Below are 24891 nucleotides of genomic sequence, written 5' to 3'. Positions count from 1 at the left end.
ATTACAAGGAGTTTGTTAGAAAGTAAGTTCAAAAGAATGAGTTGACAATCCTTTTCATATTAATAATTCAAATATTTCATTATTATGTATGAAGAATTATGATATTGTCAGAGTGTCCTACAATTTTTGAAAGGTATGTCTAAGGCAAACCAAAATATTTGGTATATTAAATTAATCTCGTAATTTCAACCCAGATGTGGTGAAGGCCAAAAGCTCCGAAGAGTGCAACTCCTAAGGTAGAAGACAAAATAATATGATTTTTTTTACATCGAAAAAATAAATTGCATTTGCGAATAATCGATCCCTGGAGCTCCCTCACCCAACTCATATATCCCCCAACTCCTACCACTTGAACTATCATATGAGCGGGGACAATATGATTATCAATTTTTTGATATTTCATTTTTTCATCATAAATATAAATACCATCAAAATACATTGTTTATGATTTTTTGGTGTAATACATGTGTCCTCCTTCGAAGGTAATAATGTTTGAGCTGAGAACATTCACATCATGGTGTACCTAACTCTCTTAAGATGATTTTTTTCATCCACAAGACTCGAACCCGTGACCTTACTTAAGGAGAATCAAATACCACTTCAACGAACCACCCGTTGGTACATTGTTTATGGTTTAAATAAATTGAATTATTTTTTATATCAATAAAAAATTAACAATAAAAAAAAAGGCAAATGAAGAAGACCCAACTAGACTTGGACCTCTTTAACTTAACCCTAAAACTCACAAAGGAGTGTGATTTGGGGGTAAAATTCCAGATCGCGCGAGAGAGAGAGAGAGAGAGAAGAAAGAAAACCAAAACCATATCACAAGTAGAAGAAGAAGAGTGGCATCTATCAACAACGCCAGTAACAGAGGAAGCAACTGGTTTTCACTGTGAGTGGCAAAGCGAGCATGGACGCGATACGGAAGCAGCTTGATGTGTTGATGGGAGCGAACCGAAACGGCGACGTTCGTGAAGTGAACCGCAAGTACTACGATCGCGATGTCTGTCGCCTCTATCTCGTTGGTCTCTGCCCTCACGAGCTCTTTCAGCTCACGGTAACATTCTTCATCAACAACCCCTCTTTGTTTTCAGCGTCGTTTTGTTCTTAGGGCTTCGTCGTTTTGATTCTGTGACTGGTTTTGTTTTCAGAAAATGGATATGGGTCCTTGCCCTAAGGTGCACTCCTTGCAGCTCAGGAAAGAGTATCCTTCACGATCTCTGCTCTATTTCACTCTTCTGTTTCGTTTTCTCCCTTTACTTGCTGCATATATGTTCCAACCACTTAGGGTTAGGGTTTTGAATTGGTGTACTCTTTGGCTGTAAGATATGTCAGCTTTTGAAATCAATTAACGGCCTTCTGTTGTTTTAATTTTGAGATTCAAGTTCGCTAACAGCAATACCCTTTGAATTAGGAAAATCTGGTCCTGCCATGAATTTTCTTCTACTTCAAACCCTTTGAATTATGATGGCTTTGTGTAATGAAATAGCTTTGTAAGTTTGGAAGTCTGAAAATTTAGTGCGAATTTTATTAAATTTGGAAGATTTTGTAAGATGTGAAATTAGGGTTTGAAGGGGGTGGGATTTGACAGAAGTTTGAAATTGGTTAATTGATTTCATTTCTGAATATTTTGGATAACAACGAGAGTGTAAGTAGAAGGAAAGTGATAAAAAATTGAAAGATGATGTGCTATGATTATTATTGTCTTTTTGGGTATTTCCTTAACTGTTTCTAGATATGAGGAAGCGAAAGCAAAAGGTGCCGACAATTATGATAGGGAGTTGGAGGACGTCATAGATAAGCTTATTAGTGAGTGTGATAGGAAAATTGGCAGAGCGCTCAAGCGTCTTGAGGATGATGACGCCAAAGCTGCAATTGCAATTTCTGTTTCTGAAGTAACTCAGGTGACTTTGAGTCTTGGTCAGATTTATTTGTGAGTGATGATTTAGCTGGTGATAATTGTTTTTTCAATGTGCAGACACCTGAGGTGCTCGAGTTGTCCAAACTAATCAAAGAGAAGTTGAAAGAGGCTGATCTACATGGTATGTAAATATTTTTTGCTTCTAGATTTACTTGCATTTCTGAGACTTCAATTGTAATGAGATAAGAATAGAATACTACAGGGGATGATAAACTGTTGATAGCATTTGTTTATATGGTCTCATTTGAAGTTGTAGCTTTTGCCTTAAGATGAACTTGCATGTTGCTGTGGGTATCACATTTTTTTGTTCTCTCGCCCCTGGTTGCAAGCCTATGCTTTACATGTGTGAATCTGCATTCGAAAATAGGCATAATCTGAATCTGTTCTAGCCTTCTAGGTATTGAATATATCTCAGAGTAAAGATGTGGGTAGTTTCTTCCCTTGATAATTCATATTTTCAAGTCCAATTATTAGATCTCAGGATCGTATCACTATGAAAACTCCAAATCATATTCCAACTTGATCAAATTTGAAACTATTTGATATGGCATTAGATACTTTTATTTGTCACCCCAAATTTCAACTTCCTGTTTTTTTTTTTTCCACTTGTGTAAAATAATTTTGGGTTTGCAGATCTTGAAGGCATGACAGATTCGAAGATCCGAGCACTGGAGGTTGTAGAGGAGCTTAGAACTAAAAGAGCAGACAAGCAGGTCAGTGATCACCCTTGAACTTGAAGATCAATGTGGATTGTCTAAGATGTGATGGTGTTGTCTTTCTTTTGCTGTTCATGTTGTTAGACTGTCAAGATAGTTATATAGTCACTATTATAGTGGAACTTACTAACAACTCTTTTGTCTTCCTATCGATTTTCAAACAGTCTGTACTACTTTTAGACGCATTTAACAAAGATAGGGCATCTTTACCTCAACCTCTGCCTAATCCGCCACCTTTGGCGCCTCTTCCTGCCACTGCTCCTGATCCTCAGACACAGGAGATGATAAATGAGAAGATGAGAAAGGCTGAGGAACTTGGTAAGTCAATGATACTCTTATTGGTTATGTTTTCTTTTGCTAATTTGTACACACATGGCTTTTCTGCTAAGAACTATATTTGCAGCATTTTGATTGTATTAAAATATTTAACAACAGATAAACACAACCAGCCAATCCAAACACACTGATTTGTTTGCAATTGTCTTTATAACCAATTGGAGTGTTACGTAGCTCTAAAATTTGCTATGCGCTCACTTTTCGAATGCTAATGTACTCCTTAGCATTTTAGACAGTTATGAATAAGCAAACTGATATATTTCGGGATTAACAGATAGCTCTGGGTCAAGAACCCTGGAGAATTTGAAATTGGAAGTGATGACATACGACTTAATTTGATGACAAAATCTGATCGCGATAGTTCCTAAGTTGTTTTCCATTAGGGCTTCTAAAGTTTAACAGTTCTGGCATCCTAATCAATCCATTGCACATCTTAAGTAAATCACAACACTTGGAGATTATTAAAAGGTCACATGCAATTCTGACTGACCTGAACATAATGCATAGAAAAGTTAAAATAACATCATTAAAATATTATTACTAATCCTCCGGGAGTCCTGGTCATGTCTCACAACAACAACAGCAACAACAACAATAAAAGCCTTATCCCACTAAGTGAGGTCGGCTATATGTATCACAATTAAAAATATTTAGTGCTGATATCACAGCGAAATTTCAAGGTGTAGGAAAAGGATTTTGGCCACAGAGAGAACGGAATCACGAATGTTGAGGAGATAATTTCCATGTCTAAGAAGATCTTTACCATTTATATAATCTGATTTTTTAATTTAATTTCTCAAACTAATACATTTTGACTTTAGCCTCTAGGAAGATTTGGTATGCTTGTGTTCTAATATCAACATAATTGACTGCTGCCCGGAAGTTGTTATAGAATTTTCATTTCTTTTGGATCTTGATTGTGTGTGTAACTCAAAACACCAACTTTGTTCTTTGCCTTCTGTTTTGGAACTCCAAAATGTAAACATATGCCTTCTGGTTAGCAACTCCAAAATGTAAACATATACCTAAGGTTAGGAAAGGATCTTTGCTTTTTATTTAATGATATTATTTTGAATGAACAGGCGAGCAAGGATTGGTTGATGAGGCAAAAAAAGCAATGGAAGAGGCTGAAGCCCTTAAGAAGGTCATTCATATGTTTTGTCTATGAAGTTATTGCAATATTTTATCGGCTTACCTGCTGCATTTTTTTATTAATCGTTTCTAGCTTTTACTTGCTAATGACTCTAAAGGTCTGATTGTTCTGTTACAGCTTCCTCCCAGGCAGGAGCCAGTATTGGATTCTTCAAAGTATACAGCTGCCGATGTGCGGATTGTGAGTGTTTCCATGATCTGTAACTCTTTGTATATGTTAGAAAGTTACATATATATTTCCTCTATAACAACAAGTAAGCTGTTGGAATAAATTAAGTGTAGGAAATGTGCTTTGAAATAACTCCCATTATAATAATTTTTGTCTCTGTCCCATAAGTTTATATTAGCTATTTCTCCAATGTTCACAGCTAAAGAGGTATAAAGTAATATGTTTTGTCCCAAACTGATTCATTGTGAGTTGGTACTTGAGGGAGCAATATACAGATATGCATGTAGAAGTAGACTGTGCAAAATAATTCCCCATACATAATTATATATCCACGTTTTTGGCATGTAGGTTTTCATTTTTTGCCAACATTTTTGGTTTATTTAGTTTTAATATAACTAATGATTCTAATACCTGTTTTACTCATATATAACGATTCAGACTGATCAGAAGCTACGTGTGTGCGACATTTGTGGAGCATTTTTGAGTGTTTATGACAGGTAAAAACCAATCCCGTGCCCCCATTTGTTTTTGCCCCTTTTAAGTTTTGCTAGGGATTTATGGTGTTAGAGTTTGGGGTTTCGAGTGCTTCAGCTTTTGATCCGTTAGTAATACCTCCTTGTCACCAGCAGGCTCTTGTGCCAGTTTTACGAGGATAACTTTTGCAGCTAAAGAATGTGCGTCTTTTCTGTATTTTGCTTGTAGATCATGCTATTCTAGCTAGCAATTTTTGGGGAAATCATGTCATATATCATTTTGAAGTCATGATACTTTGTTAATTTTGCTGCAACATTTTGATTTATATTATTATTTACAGTGATCGCCGTTTAGCTGATCATTTTGGAGGGAAACTTCATTTAGGGTATATGCAAATTCGTGAGAAGTTAGAAGAACTTCAAGTAAGTCGTTTTTCATGCATTTCTGATCTTGTTTAATTTTATTCTATTCAAATACTGATTGCTAAATAAGTAAATATAAATAAATATATGGAGAAATTGTTTTGTTTTGCCTGTTAGTTGTTTACAACATGACTCCTATAGCATCTCTTTTGATAACCTTTCAGGCTTATGCTTTGTATGGTTTTGTTTTTGGGAATGCATTTAGTTTATTTTTGTATATCAAATAGCATACGGACCTTTGGTTTAATCGGTAAGAGAGTGGACCTCAGACTATGTTATTTTCTCTGGTTCAGGAAGAAAGGAATAAGAGCCGCAAGTTGGATCGGCATGAGGACAGGAGGTAAATTTCATTACTCCAAAATGTAGTAACATGTATGAAAGTGAAATGTTTCATATGCAAATAAATATCTTTTGCATTTATTTGCATAGATCAAAAGAACGGAGTCGGGATCGTGATAGGGAGCCGAGTAGGGACCGTGAACGTGGTGAGAGTCATGAACGGGGGCGAGACATCGATCGTAGGAGCAGGGACCGAGATAGGCACCATGATAGAGACCGTGGATATGACCGGGACCGTAATGGAGACCGCAACCGCTCCTATGATTCAAGAAGTCACCGGAGGTCCCGCTCACGGTCTCGGGATCGTCCTCGAGACTATGATCGTCACAGGTACAAGCTCTCTAGTCTATTCCTTGGTTACCTTTGTTAAATTCTGTCGTTCTTTTTTCGATAACTTGCTACTGTTAATCTTGGAAAATAAGTGTTGTGAGGAGCCAATAGGAGTGGCACATGTAGGTCAATGATCTATAATAAAATACGGATTACTAGATTAAGCATTATCTCTTTTGGTATCTAAATACCATAACAGATGTGTTGTCTGATGAAAGCTACTGGCTTTATCTTTGGTTAATTCATTTTCTTTTTCTCACATTATTTTTCTTTTTCTTTTTCTCACGTTATTTTCTGAATTGGTTCCTCTAGACTTGCAGTCATTTATAATTTTAAAGAGAAAAGTGAGGGATTTCAACTATAATAACAGTCTAACCTTTTCTCCCATTAGGTGGGGCTGACCACACCGCACGATATCATAATATCCTAACTTGTATTAAGTTCAAAGATACGAGAGGTTTCAACTATCGATGAAAATAAATAAATCAAGAGTGGATTTTAGCAAATTCATGGATTGTTAATAGGAAAATTTTATCTTCACACCCATTCCACCCACACCTAAATTAGAGAGATAGGAATGAAAGAGAGAAATAAAAGATATAATGGGTGATGTGATAGAAAACGGAGTGAGCGATTGGAAGAAAAAGATGATGGATATGGGATGGAAGAAAAATTGGGTGTGAGTGAATCAAAACTTGTTACATGTACACTTGTACTATCAGTAGTGGATTTTCAGATCAATGATTGAACTTTTACTTTTTTCTCTAAAATAAAGATGCACTTGGAGAAAATAAATATCAATAGTTGAAATATTTTATTTATGTATGCCTTGTACCTAACCTGTCTTACTTTTTTGCCAGGCGTCATGATCGGTACTAGCAACTGCCGTGAGTCATATATTGTTATGGTTATCATGAAATGTCTAGTCTAGGTGGGTGTTGAACCAGGTGTTGGACAAATAATTTTGCAATGTATTGAGCTATTTCTCCAACGATGGATGTATAACTTGAGCTTAGGTGTGTAGCAAAATTATGGTTTGATGTTCCTTTGGAGAGATTAAATCTAATTTGTAATCTGCCTACTTGGAGCAGTTCTTGCAATTGTGCTTGAAGTAGTTTTCTCTAGGTCAACATTTAGGCCGTGTTTTGAATATCTTATTTGAGCTCATTTTATAGCATAGACGCTTGTATAAGTGTTTGAGTAATCTTATGAAAAAACTTATGACCTATCTCTAAGATGCTTTGAGCTTATTTTCATAAGAAGCTCATGTTTAATGCTATAATCATAAGCTATTTTGAACTTATTTCAATAAGTTTATAAAATTATCTGCGCGCTTAGTCAAGTTGTTTACTCAAACACATTTGAGGATAATGAAGGAATTGTTATTTCAATTGAGGATTCAATTTTTTTAAAATATACTAATTAACACCCTTTGGGGTTGGGGTAGTGAACCATTTTGTTTCTAGGGCGGTACTGGTACGAAAGTTGAGTGATAATACTTACTTGAAGAATAATTGTAAGTCATGATTGAGTACTAATTAATTGGTCTAATGAGCTCAATGAAAATTTGCAGCAACTTTTTTGGTATGATTTATCATTCCTTTATGATGTAATGAAGATTTTCTTCAAAGATTATTTCATGGATTCATTAATTTTCTAAAATTTGTGAAAAATAAAGTCACCTTTTTATGAGTCTAAGGGAGAATTTGATCGGGCAATGTTTTTGTGAATATTTTTTGAACAAATTTATGAGCAAATATATTGGGCTGTTTGCCTATTAAAGCGGTACGTGAGCTGGGTTCAGAACGTCGTAAGACAGTTCGGTCCATATCCGATGTGGGCGTTAGAGCATTGAGAGGAAATTTCCCTAGTAAGAGAGGACCGGTACCACAATATAATTAATTATCTATTACTTACAAAAAATCAACTGAAATATTTGTAAACTTGTGTTCTCTTTGTATAAGTACGTTGGCAGGTTAATAAGAAGTAAGATTAATCCTGTAACTTATCAACGAACCTAAAGATAGATTATAGATGAAATTATAAAAGAAATGGTTGTATCTTCATACGCAATTCTTTCCTGCACTGAAATCAATTTTTTAGCATTACCTATTACTTGTTCGATTGCTTTATGTTCTATCTTCAAGGTTGGTTTATAACTAAAATTCGACTGGAATTGAATATCAATGAAAGAAAGCAACACAAATTGCTGATTGCACAACAAGTAATAACGTGTTTGGTTTTCTGTTAAAGTTATTTTCAAATGAAATTATGTCTCACAGTAGATTACAGAAAAAAGCGCTTTTACAAAATGAAATATGGAAATCCAAACACACATATCAAAATTACAATCAGATTTGCCTAGAAGCAGCGTCGGCAACGAAAGGCAAGTAAGGCGTGCGGCCAAGAACACTGGAAGCAGCACTGTAGAGGAAGCAGAGCACGCTGAAGATGAAGATGGCGTTGTGGGACCAAACCATGATCCGAAACCCTAGCCCGGCCCGACCCGGAGTGAAGATCCGGTGGAGGAGTAGCGGCAAGACGAGGAGCACGTCGAGCGTGACGGCTTGCATCGCGTTGAACCTGACGAATCGAGGGAAGCTAGGGTTTCTGACGATGCCGAGGTAGAGAGCGAAGAAGGCGATGAAGGAGGCGTAAGGGAGGGAGCGGTAGAAGGAGAGGAAGGGGATGAGGGGGTCGAGGAGGACGGCGAGGTTGGGGTATTGGGAGAGGAGGTAGCGGCCGTATTGGAGGGAGTTGAAGAAGGGGAGAGTGTAGGCGGCGACGGAGATTAGGCGTTCTACTGCGGGAGGGGAGGTGGAGGAGGAGTTGGACATGCGGACTGTGAGGTGGTTGTTGCTGCGGCGGTTGGATGGCGGGTGGAGAGGTGAGAAGCGGAGGAGAGTGGGTCTGGGTTTGAGGGTTAGGGCGGTGGTGGTGGAAGAGGGGTTGCGGGTGTGGAGGAGGGAGGGGCGGAGAAGAGGAAGAGAAGCCATTTTCCAATTTCACAGGTTGATTCGTTGGTGAGTCAAGACGTTGCTACTTGCTACTAATTTTTAGGGCTTCTGTAATTCCTTTTCATTCTGCATTGGTCTCTCAAATACAAAACTTAATTAATTTCTATTATTGAAGAATTTCAAGATAAATTTGTAAAAAAAATCAATTGATTATTATCTCTTAGCCATGGGGCTAGAATTTTCGATTCTAGCACTTTTCATTGATGGTCTTTTATCGTTTAGTGTGTTAAAAGTGAGACGATGTAATAGTCTCATTAGTTATATCGTTTAGTGTGTTAAAAGTGAGACGATGTAATAGTCTTATCTTTTAAATATCAAAATAATAATTTTCATATTTGATTAGATTGACCAATCTCATATTTTAAGAATTAAATTGGCTATTCATTACGAATATTATTTAATACTAATAATTATACACCAAAAGGTGTAGATAAATTTTACCAAGGTTTCATTATCAAATATTCAAATCACATTTGGACCACACCTACACTAATAGAGACAAAAGATGAAATAAGAGATATGATAGATAATATGATATAAAAAGAAAAAATAAGTAAAAATGAGATGAAGGAAGAACAAGGAGTAGGGTTTGAGAGAGTGGTGGGTGGGGGAGAGAATGAAAATGTCGAAGGGTGAAATTTTTAGGGGAGTGGGTGTTAGCCACATTGGATTACAAGTGGAAGTCTACATGTCACTTAACTTGCCACATCACCATTTCCATATAGTTTAGCTATTGGATGGAATCCAAAGACAAACATGATCAACTTTTGCACATTTAAGGATTCATCAAGCCATTTTCTTCTTTAGAGACTAAATTATGAGCGAGACCAAATTGTGAGCAACATGAACTTGCACCGACCAATTTGGTGATTTACTTATTTGTTATTTGATCATCAAAAAAATTTTATTTATGAAATTACAATTTTTAACCAATAAACTTATTGTTAAATTAATAACTTATAAAGATTAATGTAAAATTATCAACGTAAAATGGTTATTATACTTAAAAAATATTTACAAGTTTTTCCCACAAGTAAAGATATGTGTAACACCAAATCGTGCATAAACCTTGTTACATCATTTTCTCTATCTCTTCCGGTCAAATTACATCACATATCACATCTATCACTTATCTCTCTTCTCTTCCTATCTCACTCTAGTAGTCTATCATTAGGTGTCACCGATCTTTATCGGTTCCCAACTTCAAGTTACATATGATCAAAAGAAGACTAAAATCTAAATTCCTATATTTGGCGGCCAAGAAAAAAACTCTATCTCTTAAGGTTTTCAGGTGAGTGATCAAGAGAGATCAAGGGTGAACCTAGAACCCTTTTGCTCTTCTTCTCAATTCATCAAGCTCCTTCTCAACCTCCAAGTCAGGAAATAGAAATTCTTTGTTAGTGGGAACAGTTCTTCCAGGTGGAAGTTCTCCCCTCTGCCAACACAAAAATGACAAAAAAAGAAAGATTAAAGTCCCCATGATAAACAAGTTTTCTTTTGATGACTAATATGCAGAGAAAGTGAAACAGTCATTAGATACAATTAATAGCTTGATACCTTAGAGCTTCCATATATTTCTTTCTTTAACTCTTCAAGATCATCATCAACAGAAGAGTTCTCTAGCAGTGCAAACTGCAAATTGGTAGAGTAAGAAATGTCTTTAATTTTGTGAGAGAGGAGAGAATTTAACCCCATGTTTTGGTTACAAGATATGGCACAAAATATTGGAAGACAACTACTATAGAAAAATGCTAATCATCACAAGAGGTCAATGAATAGCCACTATTATTATGTCAAGGCACATTCAGTTCATGGGAACATGCTTTCCAGTAACAACCATAGACTATAAGGATTAAACAAAATCAAGAGGACGAGTTCCATGAATTTCCAATCCACATCTTGCACCCATAAAGCTGATAAAGCTAATTTGAACATAAGAGCCGCCTTACTAATAAAGTAATGAAAATTAAGAAACTTTTGGATCAAGAAAATAAGTGCATTCACTAACTTTTGAAGTTTGTGGTTTCACTCACCTTCCTTTTTGCATATCAATAACTTTCTATTTGGTATGTCAATATTAAAACTATACAATAAAACCATTTACGCAACAACTTGAACTTTTGAGATAGTGGTTTCTGACTATGAGCAATTGGTCAAAATTTCAATCCTTGTTTCTCCCATTATTCTAATTCTAATAAAATGTTAAATTTCAGCATAATGTAGATGAATTTGTGCATTATTCACATTTCAAGCTCAATGGACTTTTGCATGAGGGGGTCATGCTAGAAATATAATAAAGAACCATTCATGTGTCTTCACTTTTGGAAAGTTGATTCATGACAGTCACATACATGGACAGGCAAAAACACAAACCAAGCCCTTCATTTTGTTTAAAGAAATACATCTTAAAAGAAATATACTGCATAGTAATATAGGAGAAGTTATAAGTTATACTACCTTTCCCTCAAGATTGTCAGTAGACAACTGATTCAATGCATCTGCCTGAGCCTCCATAGTTAATACTGTACAAAAGAAAATCAAATTTCTAAGGCTTAAATAAATTTTTAAGAACTATATGAACTAGAACCTATTGATATCATGGATGAAAGCCATTTCTTCCATATGAAGAATCCAAAATAGAATATGAAAAAAAAATTACCCTTTTCCTCCATCTTATCGAACGCTGCAAGGGCGCTGCTTGTGCTGATATTGCTCACCATCTCACTTACAATGGTTGAAGTCCTAAAGAGAAGAAAAAGAATTGACTATTTAGACAAAGGCGATAGACAAGCCCGGCTTCCGAAGAATGAAAGATAGATATGAAGACTAACTTTGCGGATTGAGCTCTTGCTTTGAGTGTATCTTTCTTCGACTTTGCCTCCTGTATCTTGCTCTCCAGAAGCTGTGGACAAACAGTACATAGAGTTACATGCATTCCTCAGATATGCTTATCAAATAGTGCAAATGAACAATGCAACTGATACTAAAATAAATCAGCATTAGCAACATGGTGCAATGATAGACTGACAAACATCCAAGTATATGGTGTGACTATAGGACAAAGAGGAAGGTATTTCTACCAATAAACCTTGAAGCCACAAAGCCCATAAACAAGTTAGAAATTTCTACTGCAGCCTCATTCCACCCAAAAGAAAAGGATAAGAAAAGATATTCCAGACACTGGTTAAAAGTAGTTCCTTAGAAAGGTTATATTACTTCCAAAAATATATAGGTATATTACCATATCTTGCTCGCCAGTTTTTACCCTGCATAAAGCAATTTTGCTTTCTGTTAATCTTGCTACGAATTTTCACCCCAGGTTAATCAGGTATGAAAGTTCCCTTAGTAAAAATAACAATCCACTCTTATACCGATATTGTATTACTAATGATTTTTTCCCTGGCAAGTGTATTATAATAGTTGCTGGACTAGATATCCATACAGTATTCACCATACTAATTTAATCTTCAGAAGTTATGATCTGTATATCTCTAACATATAATTGTTCTACAGGTACTCTATAATCTTTGACCTTGTTCTTCGAGGATGAACACATGCAACTGAAGCAAAGCTTCAAGCAAGAGGTTATATAATATCAGAGGAATAGAACAAAAATGCCGACTCTGATAAGTCTATGAATGTGAAAATGAATATGCAAAGCAAAGGACTTAAAAGAGTATAACCCTTTGTTTTGAAAGAGAAGTTGGTGGAACATAAAGGAAAGAATACATACACGAAAAGAGGAGTATAATGGTATGATGTACAGTTTAACAATGTTATAACAATATACATGATAGCTAGGTGTTATGAAACATGCAAATATGAATTGAAGCTCTTTTTTTTAAGAAACATCTGACTTCCAATATAAGTGTATGATAATTATAAGTCATATTTTCACTCAAAGAACACCACTGTTATCTATTTTTTTCAAGGGCAATCATGAAATCTCTTGTACTGAAAGAGTCAGCTCATTACTCAATTCACATGAAGATGCACATAAAAGTAGCATTTATACTTTAGCATCTTATACAAGTCCGCAAGAAAATTTCATGAACCAAGATAGAAGTACACTTACTACTGCTGATTTCAATTCTTTTATCCCTCGACTCTCTATCTCAATTCACTCCAATTCCTGGGTTATTTACTCGTATTTTATTATTCTCTCCCATAAAAACTTCACAACTACTTCACATCTCTACACATTCCCCCTTTTATTTATGACTTTTCAAAGACAAATTGAAGTAATAATTAATAAAACATAGAATGTGGGTCACCCAACATAGTGAGTGTGAAGATACTATATCTGGTATACTATAAATCTCCATGCCACTGTCGTAAAATTTATCATCACAGATGGTAACTAACCTGTGTTTTGGACACAAGACTATTGGCAACATTCCTTTGCTGTTCAAGCTGCATCTTCAAAGCAGTTGCATTATCCTGAACAAGTCACATGACGCAAAGTGAAGAAATCAAACTTCAATGCACCAAAGCAGCTTGTTTTCAACTCATAGTGACTTGCAAGAATTAAACAACACAGACACAAAACAAATGAATCTACCACAATGGTAAGTTTTTCTGCAAGTTTGCAACCTCGAAACAAATAGAAAATTCAAAGGAGACAAGCATGGTCCATCTCCACTTGATATTTTTAGAACTTTCCATTATTATAAGGAGAAAGATCTCATCCTCTCCCTTTCATGTTTTCTTATGCAGTTAAAATTAGGGATTCACTGTTAAGGATGCTCGTACAATATTAGAGGTGTTTTAAAAGAGTGAAATTCTCAAATGAGTATTGAGACCAATTACAACAAACTGCAAGTATGCAAATCCAGCTTCCAGTTTCAACACAAATCCTTTCCTTTCCGTCATTTGATGATTAAGAATGTGTGTACTGTACTAGTAAAATGATTTAACTCCATCTTATGCCAAAATCTAAATAAAATCTTACAGCATATCATTCACATTTATGATGCATATAACTCATAGTCCCCCATAAAGATTTAGATAGGCAAGTGGCATACAGCATAAGACTTTCTTCGCTTAAGTGCTTCTCGTGCAAGATTCTCATCCCCCTTCTGCAGAGCAAGTTGTGCCCTTCGATACCTATTATCAAGGTAAGGGAAGGAGATTAACTACCAAACAATAAGTGATGCCCGTGCAAAAAAGTAGAAGTTTCTGAAACCAAAATACCAGTCATCTGAAGCTTTTTGTATGGCTGTGTACTTGCTTTCTAGTTGCTTTTGAGATGCTAGAACCTGGAGAAAATGGAAACAAATAAGTTCATTGAAAATGTCCATTCAGCTAAGTGATCACCGCATCCTCAAGCACCATAAATCCCCTATTCTACAAATTGAATAAAACAAAAGGTAACAAACTAAATACATACCTGTGCTGTAGCTTGGCGAACCTTCACCAAATCATTATTCATATCCAAAACAGCTTGTTCTAAAATCTTCTCAGGGTCTTCAAAGGAGCTTATAATGGCATTAGCATATGACTGCATTAACTCAAAATCATCAATACACACGAAAAATTATAGTAAATGTGGGGGATGCAAAGAATCAACTCCATAAGTTAATAAAACAAAAAACAAAAATCTCAACTTTATGTATTTCCTGATCTTACTTCTTACCTTGATAACTCTAGCAAATCTGCTAAAAATGTTCATATGAGCACCAAGCCCACCGCCACCATGACATTGACATTTCAACCTATTGGAGTATGATACTCGTATACCAGGAACTTCCAGTGCTCTTCCTGTTACAATATAATAACCCCGGATGATCAAATCCTCTCTAGTTACAGTTCCCTCAAGTTTCTGTTGAAGGAAAACTTCTTTCATGCTAAAACAACCAAAAAAGTTTATGCTTTTATGTATACAAAAACGACCCTTTTTCTTGGTTTTTATGAAATGAAATTCTAACACCAAAGTTCTCTAAAATGTGCCAACTTTTGTTCTTTCAGCTTTTACAATCTTTCTGGTTTATCAGAGGATCATCATACAAACATGTTCCTCTCAAGCCATGTATAAGAATATAGGGAAAATAATCATAATATGATCATATATAGGTTATAGAACAAAGGGATGGAGTAACTCACCGCCATAATGAAGAAACGATGATTTGAAGGGTGGATGTGTGGAAGGTCGTATTGAATTTGAAACGAAACACGAACCAGTTAGGGGTGTAGCCTTCATAGACAAAGCCATGGCAGTTTTCTCACGAACCTGTCACTCTTCTTCTTTTCGTTTCTGGAACTTTGTTCTACAATGTTCTTGTTTTGGTAAATTTCCTTCAAGTAATTGTTCAAAAACAATTCTCATCAAGGGGAGGGTTCTATTCTAGTAGGAGCCAGAAACCAAAAAAATTCTTTATTTTTCCCAAGCCTTTAAATTGCATTTTATTTTTTGTGGGGTTAGTAGTGATTTTTTCCTCAATTAATTAATGTACTTATTCTTTTAAAAATTTGTTTGAAGTAAAGCATATCTATATTATTTTTTATAATATTAATAGAATAAAAATAATTTTACATCAACATAAATTATAAAGTTTTTCTTTACATTGGTGCATATATTAAGGAGGGTTAGGAACTTATGAGTTAGGCATGCTCATGTAAATATTGAGGTTTTGCTTGGAAAACTTGTTCATGGCTTGCTCCATAAGAAAGATAAGATTTGGATGTGGTTGGTATCTCAAAAGTATTTACAGACGTATTATGTGTTTGCGGCTAGATATAAACCTCGTGATTCCTATGTTTGAAAGGATATACTAAAGGTGAAAGTTGCTATTGCTCTTGGATACGAAGTTCGATTAGGGGAGGACATATCCTCCTTAATTATGGTATGCTTATTGGATGGAAAAATTGAGGCTTTGTGATGATGTCTCTTTTATCCGCATAGCGGATATAGTTTTGCAACTCTCAAATATGTGGAGTGGGGGCCTTTGGCAGTTTTTCAATCCCTTTATCGTGCTGCTTGCTCAAGTGCGTGCGGAGGTCGAGAGGATAACGATGCATGTTCTACAACGAGAATTTTTTTTTGTTCTTGTGGGAAAAGAAGGTTTGATGGGAACTATTCGATGACCACAACTTATGATTTCATCATCAAGGATTTTAGGACTACTTCTAGATTTTTGGAAATTAATTTAGAAGAGTTGTGCGCAAGGTACGATTTTTTTATGACTTATTAAACATACTGTTTTTCCACAATTTTAAAAGATATTGTTGTAATTGTTGCAATTTTAGTTATGATGTAATCTTATTTTAAATTGGTTGAAAGAGAAATGAGTCCATCACATTTTTTTAATCTTTCTTTGGGATATGTGTGTGACTGTGAGTGTAGCAGCTAGCTAATGTTACCCCACTGAATTAATTAATTCATCAGTTCTTGTTCTTCCATTGTTTTCATCGAACATCCAAAACACTCTCTCTCATCCTCATACCCAGTCTCAAACTGTTCAGTTCAAGTCATGGCTTCCTCTTTGGCTTCAACATCACCTTCTCCTTCTCCCTCTCCCTCTCCCTCCACCACCAAACCCGCCACCAATTTTCGCGTCTCTCATTCCTCCAACTCCAACCTTTCTTTCCGCCTCTCTCCTAAACCCAACACCCTCCGCTTTTTCACCAAGGTCCTCTCTCTCGCTCTATCACTATTTATACAAATGTTGGAAATTTTGCATCTTTCATACACCCCTTAGCTCAAAATAAGAATAAAACACCTTACATTTTGTTTTCTATTCATTTAATTATGTCACTATTTATCTTTCTATGCATTATTTTATGTTTACAGGGATGCCCACCTAGTCATGTGGTATTGTGCCCCAGGGTTAAGGCCCAGTTAAATGAGGTAAACTCTCTTCCTCTTGCACTATTATGTATGTATGTTTTCAAAGAATGTATTCATTGGTATGAGAAGAAATTTGTAATTTTTAGTGTTTAATTGTCAAGGAGTTTTTTCACATTTGTACAATTTGTCTGGTTCTGAATAGCAGAGGTTATTTTTGAATATGAATTTGGCTCCTCAAAGTCAAAACTGCACCTTAGATGAAGTAAAAATGTGGGGTTATAGCTATTGTGTTAGGATCCAATTGCAAGGTATGACTGTATGAGACTCGAGTCTCACATCGGAAGTAGTATGGGATTCTAACTTGGGGTTTATAAGGCCTTGGGTTCTCCAACTGCAACAGCTAGCTTTTGTGATACTAGGGTTTGTATCATATTGATTGAAAAATTGATAATTGAGATTATGATGATATGTGTTACATACTGTAAATTTTGTTAAAATTATATTCTATTGAAACACGCACATTCTCATTTTGGTTTCAACAAGGTTGCCCATGATGGTTCCTCCAATGCTGCACCTACTAACAAATCCGACTCGGACGTGGAACCACCAAACAAACCTTCACCCGAACCATCTTCTTCGGTCTTTGCAACTCAAGAATCAATTTCTGATTTTCTTACTCAAGTTGCAAGTCTTGTCAAGTAAGACGCTGCTTCAATCTTGCTACTTTCTGTCAATTATGATGAGTGTGTGTGTGTGTGTGCGCGCGCGAGCGCGTGTATGTATATACACTTGAGTAGTTGAATTTGTGCGCGCTTGCAATTGTATGTATGGTTTTTCAATATGGTTGGAGTGAAACAATGGAAACCTTCCTGTCCAAATTTGTTCTGTAGGCTTGTTGATTCAAGAGACATTGTAGAGTTGACATTGAAGCAACTAGATTGTGAAGTAACAATCAGGAAAAGGGAGGCTATGCCGCAACTGCAGTCTGCTCTTCAGCCTGCAGTGTTCTATTCACCCCCTTCACCAACGATGCCACCTGTCGCGACAGCATCTAATCCAGCACCTGCTGTAGCCGCTTCTACCCCTTCGCCATCGACTTCTCTTGCAATCAAGTCAGCTAAATCATCACATCCACCTCTTAAATCCCCCATGGCAGGAACATTCTACCGAAGTCCTGCACCGGGTGAACCTGCATTTGTGAAGGTAGATCTTCTATGTAATATTATATTTGTTCGTTTCCTTGTATCATGCTTTTTTGCACTCTTATGCGATGGAACTCTTTCTTTAGGTTGGAGACAAAGTAAAGAAAGGGCAAGTCTTGTGTATCATCGAGGCAATGAAATTGATGAATGAAATAGAGGTGAGTTCAAAGTTTTTATGTTATTTTGCATTGTAACTGTTGGTTAAATTAGTGAATTATACATATTATGCTTCTATAAAGTGCAATTATTTGTTATACGTCTACTGCCTCTTGCTGTTTCTCTTTTGTCTCTTCCAAATGTTGAATTTGGAGCACTAGACCTTGTACCAGAGGATGAGATAGTTTTATTAAAAGTAATTAGCATTTTGCTTTCTTCTGTGCTATTACTGGTTATTTTTTATCCATTTTTAAGGATTTAGATTACTTGATATATATATATATATATATTTGCAATAGAAACTTTTGTATCACTCCATATATGTACTTCTTTTTTTGTGAAGCAAATCTTCCTTAAATTGCCAATTATCAGTACAATGCATTTCACGCCTCCTTTTAAGTAAATTGAGCCCATGGAAGTAGAAAATCAAAGGTGTGTGTTGAATATCTATTAAGATTTAATTTATTATTAGTCTTATCTCATAGAGATATAGTTTAGATTTGTTTATCTATTTTAGATTAGTATCTACTTAAATAGAGATGATATCTATTTAAATAGAGATATGTTTAGATACATTTAGTTTCTTTTGATCTCTTTGTTAGTCTATATATATTGTAATCTTTAGTCACGTATTATCAATGAAATACAAGTATTATTTTATCAAATTCAAGTTGGTATCAGAGCTAGTTTTGATCCCTTCGCTGTGAGGGGGCTCCTCCCCCGTGAGCCCCCTCATGGTGACTTTCCAAATCTCTTTGGATTAATTTTTCTTACTTTGCTTCCGCTTGTTAGTTCTAGCCGTTTTCTTACGGCCTCGTTTCTTTCTGATTATGGCTCCCTTTCTCTTGGAACCCTAGTAATGTTCAACCACTATCAAATCAACGGTCGGTTCGCTGTGCCGCCTTCCCAGCCATCGTTCGTGATGCCGCTTCCACAGAAAGGTTCGCCATGCTCTCTTGATTCTGTTCCAGCGGTCGGTTTCTCCATATCTGCCCTTCTTGCGTGTCGTTTGTGGCCGTGACTCGTGTTAAAGTGTCTGAACCATGCTACTGTGGAATTCTGTTACTGTGGTTTTTGCTTCTTTGGGTTTCGTTTGCAAGTTGTTGATGGAGCAGTGGTTTGGTGGACAGTAGTTATCACTTTTGGTTACTCTTGGTAGTCTAAACTAGGACTTAAAACTACAATTGGTGTAGTTGTGGGAAGACACATGGTGCCCTCACGCTTGTTCTCTTTCCTTTTTGCCCACATGTTCTCCAGATTCTAAGAATTTCAGTTCTCGGTTTTTTGCGGTTCTTGCCCAGAACCGGTCTTCCTCTCCTCCCTGTTCCATTCCAAAAGTCCATTGGTCCAGATTGGCAGCATGGAAGTATGCTCGTATTACTCAAAAACTTGTTTCAACGCTAAATTTAAGGATCTCAAGATTCAGAACATGGTTGGCTCTAGTTTCTTGTTTTGGTTTCTTGTTTTTTTGATGGCACAGTGTGGTTTTGGAGTTGGAAAAGATTTTTGCTCTCTATTAAAGTGGAGAATTGGTTTTGCATTGTGTGGTTTGTTGGTGTATAAATTTTGGACTATTATTGGGAATATCTCTCTCCGGCAGCAGCGACTTCTCAAGTTAATTATATTTGTTACAAGCTATGCATATGACATATATGCTCTAGCTTGAGGGGAGGATCTGGATATTGTTAAATCTTAATTATATTTGTTACAAACTATGCATATGACATATATGCTATAGCTTGAGGGGAAGTGTTGGATATTGCTAAATATCCTAATAGAGACCACAGTCAACCACCGCCGACAATCATTATCCTTGTTGCTGGTTTGGTGGAGGTTGTATTCAAGAAGTGTTTGGCTGAATCTAATTGTATTGCTCCGCTGCTTTGTTCTCGCTGGTCCTCTTTGTGTATCAGCCAGGTTTGGTTTTAAGGATCCTCTGTTTTGACGTGTGTTGTGCCTTCACAATTGTGATCATCCGGTCTTCCTCTCCCTGTTTGGTTTGTGGGTCAGCTGTTTTTGACCCTGTTTGGACGTTTCTCGTGCCATATCTCACTGTTGGCCAAGTTTGGTTTGGTTTAGAGTTTTAACTCTGTTTTGACGCTCAGGTCCACATTGGTTTTTGAGACTTGAGTTGTTGTTTGCGTCTCATGGTTCGAGATGCTATTATTATATTGATCTTGGCTGACTTTATGCAATTTGGTTTGGTTTGGTTTTGAAGGTGACAGTGTCACCTTCATTTGTTTTGTCTCGATTGTTTGGTTTTCTGGTTTCAGGGATTCAGCTGCGAGTTGCGCTGGCCCACTCTCTAGTTGAGAGTTATTGGTTCTGGTTTTAGGGCTTCAGCTGCGAGTTGCGCTGGCCCACTCTCTAATGTTTGAGAGTTGTCTGTGTCAAAGATGACACCATTGTTTGTCTTAGAAGCCATCAATCGATTGACTTCAAGTATGTTTTATTTCTGTGTGGTTGTTGTTGGTGAGTTGTTGCTTCAGCTTTGTTTTATTTTCGGGCGTATTGTTGCTGGTTTTTCGCCCTTGTTTGCTGGCTCAGCTACCCTACGACACTCCAGAAGAATTGGTTTTTGTCTTGCATCAATTTCAGCCAGATCAAGTATGAGAAGTTGTCTTTATCCTGCCCATGAATTTAGCAGAAGTTCGAAAGATTATTCAATTTGAAGTATGAGACGTTGTCTTTTGCCGCCATGGATTTACTAGAAGTTCGAAAGATTATTCAATCTAGAGATTCGCCAGGACCGTCATTATTAAAGGATATCTATTAAGATAATTTTCTTCTTGAGTTAGATTTGTTACAAGCTTAAAGCTAAGCTGTAGCTTGAGGGGGAGTGTTGAATATCTATTAAGATTTAATTTATTATTAGTCTTATCTCATAGAGATATAGTTTAGATTTGTTTATCTATTTTAGATTAGTATCTACTTAAATAGAGATGATATCTATTTAAATAGAGATATGTTTAGATACATTTAGTTTCTTTTGATCTCTTTGTTAGTCTATATATATTGTAATCTTTAGTCACGTATTATCAATGAAATACAAGTATTATTTTATCAAATTCAAGTGTGTGCAAATGTGGAGTAGAAAATCAAAGTTGTTCTATGGGTCTGTGGCATCTTTGTTCTTTTTATTTTCCTTTTTGGTAGTCTTTGTTCCTCCTCTCTTTAGAACTTCCTTCCTGCAATATTCCTTGATATCTCTTGATATGTGAATAGGTTTGTCAGTATTGAATTAGGACTCAGTATTTTTCAAGTTCCCTGCAGTTTCAACTAACACATGTTTAGTTTTTGTAAAATTACTGGTTCTTCACATGCATAAAAATTTGTAACAACGTTTACCCTAGCAGAACAGAAAGCCAATAATCCTGTGCATAGTTATTCTTAATTTGTTCTTATGGAGGAAATAGCTTGTATTCAACTAGTTCATATCATATTGTACTTCAAGTAGTCCTGATTCTACTACTGAAATCAATTGCATATTTGCATACATTTCTTTTTAGTCCAAAATAACTACACTTCACTGTTTCTTTAGGGAAATACAAGTTTAAAGTGCAAATACTTTTCAATTATTTAAGGCTGGACTGTGGTTTGACTTTCATTAAAAAATTTGCATAAAATGAACTGAAGTTTGATTTCTAACTAGGCTAGTAACTGAGATGTAAATAAGGATTTTCAATAGCACTATAGCGCCGTAGCAGTTAGTAGAAGCCCTTGGTCGCTCAGTTCAGAGCAGTGTTGTCAAATAGTGGATATTGCGGCGCTATAGCGTAGCTCTCTGAGGGCTCACTGCTATCCGCTATTTGCCTCTGTTTTCCGCTCTAAGGGCTTGAAATAGCGGATTTTTGGCTTTCCGCTATTTTCCGTGATCCGTGATTAACTACACTGGTTCAGAGCAACGGTTATTACGGCCACTAATGCGGTGGAAATAGCGGCCACCGGCGCTATTTGGTCCCTATTGGAAGGGATGGACAAAACCCCAAAAGATGCTCATAAAATGTTAACAGCAGGACATTTTGTTGGGAGATTTATTTTTTCTTTCGTCCCTTCTTTATCCAAAAGTCCGAGTGGACCCATCATCGAGTGACCATCGACCAGCCACCACACAACCGTATAGTGACCCTCCTGCCACAACCATATATGTTTTCTCGGTTCTCAAAGTCTAGCAGCTTTAGGATGCTGTCTTCTCCTTTCCCCCCTTTTTCTTTGTTTTTGCTGCTTTTGCAATTGATTTTGTCTCTCTAGTCAGACCCAACAACTACTCTCTAGTCTCTTTTAAGTTTTTTTCCCTCTTTTCCTTTGTTTTGTTGGTTCTATTTTTTATGTTTTGTTTAAGATATCTATATTTGAATTGACTTTTGAGTATTTTTTTTCCCTGACCCAACAACCATATATGTATATTTAGTATAAATTGTATAAAACAATCCAGCATAGCTGCCATCCCATGATGGCTATACCACAATAGCATTTTTAGGGTTGGCCTCTGCGCTGTTATCCTGGATGAACAATACTGATGCCAAAAAAAAAAAATCTAGATATGTGCAATTGTTATTTTATTTTCATGATCCTGTGACATCTTAAACCATAAATTTGTGTACTATACAGGCTGACCAGTCAGGAACTGTAGTCGACGTCATTGCAGAGGACGGCAAGTCTGTAAGCGTTGACACTGTGAGTATATTCTTGTCCCTCATGACTAGTAACTCCCAAAGTAAAATATAGCTTGACATCATGATATGTTTGAATTTTTTTGTTCCCCATGCAGCCCCTATTTGTGATTGAACCGTAGAGCTGAAGAGTACTCAAGGAGGTGGATGATAGTATGCAGTTCTTGGTAATTGAAAAGTGTGAAGTGTAGGAAGATTTTGTTCTGAATTGGGATGGTACAGCTGAGAAGAGTTACTTACTTCTTTTTTTCTTCCTTATTTTTCACTTCTACATGATTGGAATGTTTTAGTGAATTTTCTTTTGGTTTCAACTTTCAAGGAAGTTGATGTGTGTGATATTTATTTCATGTCTTCTGTTTTTCCTTTTAATTTTTGAAGGTCTAGGGGAGCATTTGTCCTTATTTTGTTCATTGTTTTTTTGTTATCCTGGTTTTTGTTGGTGATATCATTTCTTTCAAGTTTTTATAAAGATTCCTTAATTTAAGGTAGAAAGAGTTACTACTATATCATTCCTATTTCATTTTTTGACAACTAAACGCTGAACTCATGCTGAAAATGGTTGGAAATCATTGGGTTTTCCATGCGGTTTCACTGGCCACAATTGCATCATTTGGTTGCTAAAAATAGTTAATGGACGCAATATTAAACAAATGTGCTATTGCATGCAATATTATGTTTACTGAACCCGGGATTGATTTGAATTCTTTTAAAAATATTATTCAATTACTGTATGCATTATTTTGTTACTTATTTAGTTAAGTAAAATAATTTATGCACATTATATAAATTATTAAAAGCTTAAATTAAATAAGTAACCTACAAGATTTTTTTTATATATTTGTATGATTAGTTATGATGAAATCATGGATTATATTTTTTAATCTAACCACATGGATTAAGAAATGCAACATAATTTGATTTGATATTTTTATTATAAGGTTACATGTTGACTCTGATTGAGTGAGGCTTTAGCCTAAATGCCAGTTTTAAGTCCCTAGATCATAAACTAATACATGATTTACTTTAATCAAATGTGGTATTTAATTATTTTGTCTCAAAATATGAATGATGAGCATGCATGTCTAAAATTGCAGTGATTCAACTTGTGAATATTTCTAATATAGAGCGTGATATTCCTGAATCAAAGAGTGACAACTATGAAGTCCAGAAGGAGAGAGTTCTTCTCCATTTGAGCTGGATGAACATTGATTATGCTAGTATGGAGAATGAACCACCGGTTATTACTGAAAACAACACTCCCGACGTTGACATTTATGAAAAATGGGAAAGATCTCTCTTAGATGTGCCATCCTCAACTTCCCTTTGAAATATACTTTGATTTGAAGCTGCAGAATGGTGTACAATATGGGATTGCACAGGGTGGTTGTGGAGAAACTCCCCATTTAGCCAACAAAAGAAAAGAACAGAAAAACATACAGCCACTAAAAAGCAGCCATCCTCGATAAATCCACTGTTGTTGAAGACAATGCTTTTGTTTAATCAAATTAATCTCTCCTGTATCTATTTACTATCTATTATAACCCCCATATCAAGGATCAGTCAATTTTAGAATTTGAATCTGAAGTGAGCATGGCAAACAGAAAAAGTGGAACTTATATTCATCATCCTGTTGAAGAAATAAGATACTTATGATGAAAAGGAACTATAACCCTGTCAACTCAAAAGACCTAAAAATCATTATGATTGAAAACAAATATTTGGTGTACATGCTTCCAAAGTGTAATCAGGAAGAGACTGGTAAGTGATTATTAAGAAAAAAGAAACCAAACATAAAAAGGATATTTACTTCTATTTTCAAGAAACTAATCATTATTGTTTGGGTGGTGAGTAATTATACAAGTGAAGGAGAATTCTATTATACAGGTGAAACTTCAACCAAACCTGCCATGTAACTCTAGATTCTATATATACAAGTTTTGGTACAAATTCTGAAAATGCTCATTGGCCTTGTCTAATATAGGTGTATTTTGTATTAAAATATTTGCTCTGATGAGGGTGTACCCGTAGTTATCTTTTATTGTTTTTAGGAGTGCATAAAATCAAACATACTTAAAGAAATATACTCTATTCTCCTTTTGGTAATGGCTAAAAAGCATTTTTGGCCCCTGATGTTTCAAGTTTGTGCAAATTCTGCCCCTACTCTATTTTTGTCGATGTTTCTACCCCTCATGTTT

At 35.9% G+C, this 24891-nt stretch overlaps 4 protein-coding genes across 4 annotated transcripts; 2 read left to right on the top strand and 2 right to left on the bottom strand.

Annotated features, from left to right (window-relative positions):
• The first annotated feature begins 740 nt into the window (after positions 1 to 740).
• Positions 741 to 7066, top strand: LOC130728366 (uncharacterized). The gene is made up of 13 exons (XM_057579821.1): positions 741 to 1060; positions 1155 to 1207; positions 1739 to 1907; positions 1982 to 2045; positions 2558 to 2637; positions 2805 to 2958; positions 4059 to 4120; positions 4247 to 4309; positions 4736 to 4794; positions 5112 to 5193; positions 5487 to 5533; positions 5623 to 5862; positions 6723 to 7066. Exons 1-13 carry the CDS (start codon positions 914 to 916, stop codon positions 6739 to 6741), a joined length of 1239 nt encoding a protein of 412 aa, XP_057435804.1. The 5' UTR covers positions 741 to 913; the 3' UTR covers positions 6742 to 7066.
• Positions 7067 to 8049: 983 nt separating this feature from the next.
• On the bottom strand, positions 8050 to 8941 carry LOC130728364 (protein TIC 20-II, chloroplastic). Its single transcript, XM_057579818.1, has one exon. It carries the CDS (start codon positions 8856 to 8858, stop codon positions 8214 to 8216), a length of 645 nt encoding a protein of 214 aa, XP_057435801.1. The 5' UTR covers positions 8859 to 8941; the 3' UTR covers positions 8050 to 8213.
• A 915-nt stretch (positions 8942 to 9856) lies between these two features.
• LOC130728363 (probable membrane-associated 30 kDa protein, chloroplastic) lies at positions 9857 to 15217 on the bottom strand. Its single transcript, XM_057579817.1, has 11 exons — positions 14982 to 15217; positions 14515 to 14639; positions 14269 to 14379; positions 14073 to 14137; positions 13904 to 13985; positions 13245 to 13319; positions 11711 to 11781; positions 11539 to 11621; positions 11337 to 11401; positions 10437 to 10511; positions 9857 to 10314 (listed from the first exon to the last, which is right to left on the bottom strand). The coding sequence occupies exons 1-11, from the start codon at positions 15088 to 15090 to the stop codon at positions 10201 to 10203; spliced, it is 975 nt and encodes a 324-aa protein (XP_057435800.1). The 5' UTR covers positions 15091 to 15217; the 3' UTR covers positions 9857 to 10200.
• A 1008-nt stretch (positions 15218 to 16225) lies between these two features.
• Positions 16226 to 23188, top strand: LOC130728359 (biotin carboxyl carrier protein of acetyl-CoA carboxylase, chloroplastic). Its single transcript, XM_057579814.1, has 7 exons — positions 16226 to 16507; positions 16669 to 16725; positions 17209 to 17363; positions 17556 to 17868; positions 17954 to 18025; positions 22635 to 22700; positions 22795 to 23188. The coding sequence occupies exons 1-7, from the start codon at positions 16349 to 16351 to the stop codon at positions 22816 to 22818; spliced, it is 846 nt and encodes a 281-aa protein (XP_057435797.1). The 5' UTR covers positions 16226 to 16348; the 3' UTR covers positions 22819 to 23188.
• Positions 23189 to 24891: the final 1703 nt, after the last annotated feature.

This window comes from Lotus japonicus, chromosome 1, assembly GCF_012489685.1.
Source record: "Lotus japonicus ecotype B-129 chromosome 1, LjGifu_v1.2".
NCBI lineage: Eukaryota > Viridiplantae > Streptophyta > Magnoliopsida > Fabales > Fabaceae > Lotus > Lotus japonicus.
Note: the sequence above shows the minus strand (reverse complement) of the source record. Positions and strands in the feature narration are given on the sequence as shown.